Source organism: Eutrema salsugineum, unplaced genomic scaffold (assembly GCF_000478725.1).
Source record: "Eutrema salsugineum unplaced genomic scaffold, Eutsalg1_0 scaffold_11, whole genome shotgun sequence".
Lineage (NCBI taxonomy): Eukaryota > Viridiplantae > Streptophyta > Magnoliopsida > Brassicales > Brassicaceae > Eutrema > Eutrema salsugineum.
In genome coordinates this window covers 3613718-3619575 of record NW_006256901.1, presented here as the reverse complement: position 1 = coordinate 3619575, position 5858 = coordinate 3613718, and the positions used below count along the sequence as shown (strand labels likewise).

The 5858-nt window shown below is 37.4% G+C and overlaps 1 protein-coding gene and 1 pseudogene across 1 annotated transcript; one reads left to right on the top strand and one right to left on the bottom strand.

The window, feature by feature from the left end:
* The window catches only part of LOC112089701, a 7700-nt pseudogene extending 7056 nt beyond the window's left edge, over positions 1 to 644 (top strand).
* A 2129-nt stretch (positions 645 to 2773) lies between these two features.
* Positions 2774 to 4541, bottom strand: LOC112089700 (uncharacterized protein At3g43530-like). Its single transcript, XM_024160451.1, has 4 exons — positions 3855 to 4541; positions 3599 to 3760; positions 3291 to 3515; positions 2774 to 3133 (listed from the first exon to the last, which is right to left on the bottom strand). Exons 1-4 carry the CDS (start codon positions 4539 to 4541, stop codon positions 2774 to 2776), a joined length of 1434 nt encoding a protein of 477 aa, XP_024016219.1.
* Between the last annotated feature and the right edge of the window lie 1317 nt (positions 4542 to 5858).

Below are 5858 nucleotides of genomic sequence, written 5' to 3'. Positions count from 1 at the left end.
TGATTGTAGCAAAATTTAGTGAATGGTTTAACAGACATAGGAAGGAGGCTGCATATGGTCAGGTGACAGAGAAATTAGTGCCTTATGTGGAGAATATATTGCACTCGAGATGTTTAGTTGCCAAGAAACTAGTTGTTGTGGAACTGAACAGTTTCGAGTTCATATACAAAGTTACTGGGAAAGATGGAAATGCTTATGTGGTACACTTGTTACAGAAAACTTGTGATTGCAAGCATTTTGACATAGACAAGTACCCCTGTGTACATGCGTTAGCTGCAGCTATGAAATGCAACGAACAAAATGATGGATCCAAGTATTTCCATTACCATGATCTGTGCTCTAGATATTATTGGACTGGCCAGTGGAAGTTGGCATACATGAGGACGATCTATCCAGTACCGCCTAGATATCAGTGGTTAATTCCAGCTGAAACATGTGGTTTTGTCTGCAAACCACCAGATTTTCCCAAGCGAAAGAAAGGAAGAAAGAGGGATAAGAGGTTCACATCCACGGGAGAACATCGTCGTGGTAACAAACGGGTGCCAGGACAAAATTTTGCAAGGACTTGGTTACATTGTAGTCAAGGTTCGGAGACAAACGCGGAGACGGACGGGACAAACACGGAGTCAAACCAGACTGTGTAATTTTCATTTTTGAATTTTGGTATTATTTGAACCACTTGGAACAACTACCCAGCTATTTGTAATTTGTAATTTTTTGGTATTACTGGCACTACTTGGAACAACTTCCCGGCTATTTGTAATTTGTATTCTTTTTTTTAATGGTATTACTGGAACTTGTACTTGGAACAACTACTTGGAACAACCATTTGTAATTTTGATTACATAATTTAAATATTTACTTGTTAGTTTTGATTTTTGGCTTTATGAATACAATGTACTAAATGTTTTAATGGTTTTAAAAGAAAAACTTTAATATACGGTATTACCTCTTTGTCTTATTTTTTAAAAAAAATATATAATTTTGGTATTATGGGAACTACTTGGAACAACTACTTGGAACAACCATTTATAATTTTGATTACATAATTTAAATATTTGCTTGTTAGTTTTGATTTTTGGCTTTATGAATACAATGTACTAAATGTTTTAATGGTTTTAAAAAAAAAAATTTAATATACTGTATTACCTCTTTGTCTTATTTTTTTTTTAAATATACAATTTTGGTATTACTGGAACTACTTGGAACAACTATTTGTAAAGTTGTCTATATATTTAATCGGGGTTTAGATATGTTATTTCTAGAGTATATGTAATTAAATATCTATATAAATATCTATATAAATGTATAATATGTACTAAAAATAATGTGTATTCCGAAATTTATAAATTATGAAATCCATTTGGGCACACTTATCCCATATAATATCATAGGTTTTATGGATACCTCTTCTACTTCAGGATCTACTTCGTTCCTCTTGTACTTCTGTCCTCTAAAAACCTTTTCTCTCTCAACTAAAATATCTCCTCCCCTCCCAAACTCTTGTTATGGATCCCGAGAGTTACAGCGAGTTCAAAAGAAACAAAAAATATATCGACATGTTGTATTTCATAGCGGATGGTGACTATAGAATTCCGACGTATCGTTGTCCATGTGGAGGAGAGATCGTTGTCACAGATGGGTCTTCTCAAACGAGATACTTTCAGTGCGAGAACTTCAAGGTCTGTCTGTTTTGCGATTTTGGTTTAACTTATTCATTTTCTGGGTTTAGGTTTGCCAAATCTGAGTTTCGATTTTACTTTTTTATTATGTGTAGAATGATCGCTTACATGTTCGCAAAGTATGGGCGGATGTTGTTGGAGAAGAGATTGATAGGATCAAGAAGGATGTTGCTGCTAATGGAGAAAAGACTCGAAGAATGGCCCTCCTTGAATTTCAGGTCAAACAGATGCAGATGGAGCTTAAAAAAAAATGCTGAAGAAATTGCTAAACTCAAGGAGACTTTAAGAAATGTTTAGATTTTAAGAAAATTTTAATTCCTTCAAAAGCATTGCTGTAAAATAATGATGGATCTTATGTTATTTTATTTTAAATGGAGCCGATTAGTACTTCCAGTTTTTCCAGTTGTGCCAACAAACAAATTTGTTCTACAAACGAATTTAGCTGATTAGTACGAATTTAGCCGATTAGTAATACCAGTTTTACCAGTTGTGCCAACAATACGAATTTAGCCGATTAGTACTTCCAGTTTTACCAGTTTTGCCAACACCCATATTTACCCGATTTGTACGAATTTAGCCGATTAGTTATACCAGTTTTACCAGTTGTGCCAACACACGTATTGACCCGATTAGTACGAATTTAGCCGATTAGTAATACCAGTTTTACCAGTTGTGCCAACAAACATATTGACCTGATTAGTACGAATTTAGCCGATTAGTAATACCAGTGTTACCAGTTGTGCCAACAAACATATTGACCTGATTAGTACGAATTTAGCCGATTAGTAATACCAGTTTTACCAGTTGTACCAACACACATATTTAGCCGATTAGTAATATGAATTTAGCTGATTAGTACTTCCAGTTTTACCAGTTGTGCCAACACCCAAATTTGTCCTCCAACGAATTTACCCGATTAGTACTTCTAGTTTTACCAGTTGTGATAACAAATTTGTTCTAAACCGTACAGTTCTGGGTTTTAAAACCAAAATATTACAAGCATAAGTTTTAAAACAAGGTCCAACCAAAATAGAGTAGCAAAATAGTACAAGCAAAAGTCTTAAACAAGGTCATAAACCAGCCGCTAAACTCTAAGTCTTTTGTTTCTTTCCCTTGGGAGCCCCCTTCTTCTTTTCATCCTTCGTTGACCTTTTCTTCCCTTTCTTATCTTCTGTAAAAGGGGTTTGTTTGTATTGAGATTTTTTACTTGTTCGTCCACTAGTCCTCCTGGTTACATGGGTTGGCCCTTCTCCGCCGACTTCCTCGTTCTCTTCTTTATCCTTCTCCACGTTCTCTTCCACATTATCTCCTTCTGTTTGCTTCTTCCCAGAACAACCAGCGCCATCATTTGCCTCTTCACCACCGCCATGGTAATCTGCATCCAAGAAGTTAAGACGATTCTCTTCATCTTCTTGATTTCTGTTCTTCTCTTCACCCACATACAGCTCCATCTTTTTGATTATTTTGTCATGATCAGCTAACTTATTTCTCATTTCCTTAAACCATCTTCCACTTTTTTCGTCAAGCCCTCTAAACATGCCATCAGTTTCTCTACATCAATTGTAGTTGTAGGAGTCGATGCGGTTTTAATAGCTGATGAGGTTTTACGAGCTGGTTTTTAGGATCCGATGCTTTTTTCCCTTTGTTCTTTCGGCTATTGACATCTTTTTTGAACATTTCCTGAAAGAATATCTCACTTTTCTCCTCCAGCAAAATTGATTTCCAACCATCAACAATATAATCCGCTACATCTTGGTCTATATCCTCATCGTCCATGATGAGAGCCAGCAGTTGCTTCTCATCATGCGATGGAGCCAACACACTATGAATATCCTTTTAAAACCGAAAAAAACCATTCAGGTTGATCCTAGCAATGGAGCATATACTCAATTATTTGCTAAGCTTTGAGTTCTAACCTTTGTTGCACCAAGTTGAGAATTTATTTCCGAAAGTGCAAACCCTTTCAAATCTCCTTTCTTGAACCTGCTCTTGCACATCCTTGGACAGCTATCCTCGACTTCTACAACAGCTTCTCTAAAATGTCTATCAAGGGCTGGAATTGCCTCATAAGCTAGTAGCTACGCATTACACAACATGAATTAGTAAACAAAATTAAAAGGAACATACATACGAATAATCAGACAACACATTATGACAGTTATTCTTATTTACCTCCATAGGAATGATGAAACTAGGAAACACTTTGTTCGCACCTTCAGGCACAATCACATTTAAATTCTTCACTATATTGCGAATGTCCTTCATATTCTGATCAAATGCAAATCTTCCCCAAGGAAATGTTTCACACAAATCTAAATCACTAGCCGCTCTCAAAAAGAAATGCTCTACACCTGCAGCAGTATTACCTGTCTTCGTCTTCCCAACAATTATGTTGGCTAAGAAGTAAAGGACAGCAATATTCATCCTACCTCTCACTTTACTGGATTTCATTGACTCCATCTTCTCATCTACATCCTTCAGAGTTACTTTCTTCTTCCCTTCACCAAAATACTTTGCAACAAACTTACTACTGTCACCACCTAAACTTTCATAGTTCTTAGGGTAGCTTCGACAGTTCAATCCAGAAATAAGACCCAACTCTCTCAAAGAATACCGGATGGGCACCCCATTTACTACAAACCAGCATTCCTTCATTTTGCTTGATGGCACCATACACAGCATAAGCATCCACATCCCCTGCGATTTATGATTTTCTTCCAAGTACATGTGGAAGAAGTGCTTGAACTGAGGGTGCGTTTTGAACCATTTCAACTCTCTATCATCTAGCACCTTTTCTAACGTTTTCACCACCTTCTCAATATAGCATCTTCCTGACAGCTTGATGTTGATATTAAACATACCGGGTTCAAAGCACAACTTCTCTGGTGGTATAGCTTCGCTTTGATAGTCTACATCTTCTTCCGCCTCTTGTTCATCATCGTCTTCTGCCTCCTATCGAGGAACACCTCTTCCCGTCCGAGGGACATCATCGTCTTCTGCCTCCTCATGTTCCTTACCTTCCTCCTCCTCCTCTTCTTCCTCATTTTCCTCCTCCTCACGTTCCTCACCTTCCTCCTCCTCTTGTTCCTTTTCTTTCTCCTCCTCTTGGTCCTTTTCTATCTCCTCCTCGTGGTCTGATTCTTCCTTGTCCTCTTGTTCCTTTTCTTCCTCCTCCTCTTGCTCTTTCGGATTCTCCTCCTCTTGGTCTTTTACTTCATCCTTCTCTTGGTTCTTTTCTTCCTCCTCATCTTGGTCCTTCGGAATCTCTTTTTCCTCGGCGTTCACCTACATTAGTTGTACCAATTTTGTTTAGTTGCTCCAGTTTTACTTAGTTACTCCAGTTTTACTTAGTTTGTCTAGTATTACTTAATGAACACAATAATCATATGGACGAATCATACCTCCACATTTGTATCGTCATCATCGTTGCCGGCTTTCACTTTCTCTTGCCGACTCCTCACCAGTTTGCGTAACGCGCTTAGGGTCGGTGGACCTCCTTCACCCAAACATGTAGGTTTTGCGGAGGTTGGAGGATTTGCAGAGGTTGTCTTCGTCCGAGCCATCCGATCGAGTGATGTAGGAGATGATTCGCCGCTAATCGAGTTCTGAAGGCTGACAATTGGGGATTTTCGAAATGCCTGATTCCGATTTGGACCGATTTAGGGTTCTTCCTCTCTTCTCCCCTCTTCTCTCGTTTTTTTTTTCTTTCTTCGTTTTCAAAAAGAGAAGCCGCAAAAAAAAAACAATTACGAATTACTCAGATCCGACCCAAACTCTTCGAAAAGCCCAGTATCCGATCCATTTACTGGTTGGATCTGTAATTACGAAAACTCTATTTGGTTTTTTAGACATTACATTAAATTTTCGAATTAAAAAAGTTAAAAAATAAATTAATATTACAGGAAAGAGTATTATAGAATAAAATTCAAGAGTGAGGAGTATTCTGGGCATTTGTCCAACTAAAATATGGGCTTGTATGAGTTTTTTTTTTTAAAAGAGACTGAGCCCAATTTCAAAACAACATCATTTTGGAACAGAATTTGGACACTACAATTTCTCTTTCATGTATCCGCACCATTTAATTGTTGCAAAAATCAGTTATTAATAAGATACATCCCAACTATTAAATTACGTTTTCCACAAACGTGGACACGTATAAGAGCCATAAAAGCGACC

Coding starts and splice junctions, on each gene's coding strand:
- LOC112089700 (XM_024160451.1), bottom strand. CDS start 4,541: ATGTTTAATATCAACATCAAGCTGTCAGGAAGATGCTATATTGAGAAG. Junction 3,761..3,854: donor GTTTCATCATTCCTATGGAG/GTAAATAAGAAT, acceptor TGTAATGCGTAG/CTACTAGCTTATGAGGCAAT. Junction 3,516..3,598: donor CTCAACTTGGTGCAACAAAG/GTTAGAACTCAA, acceptor CGGTTTTAAAAG/GATATTCATAGTGTGTTGGC.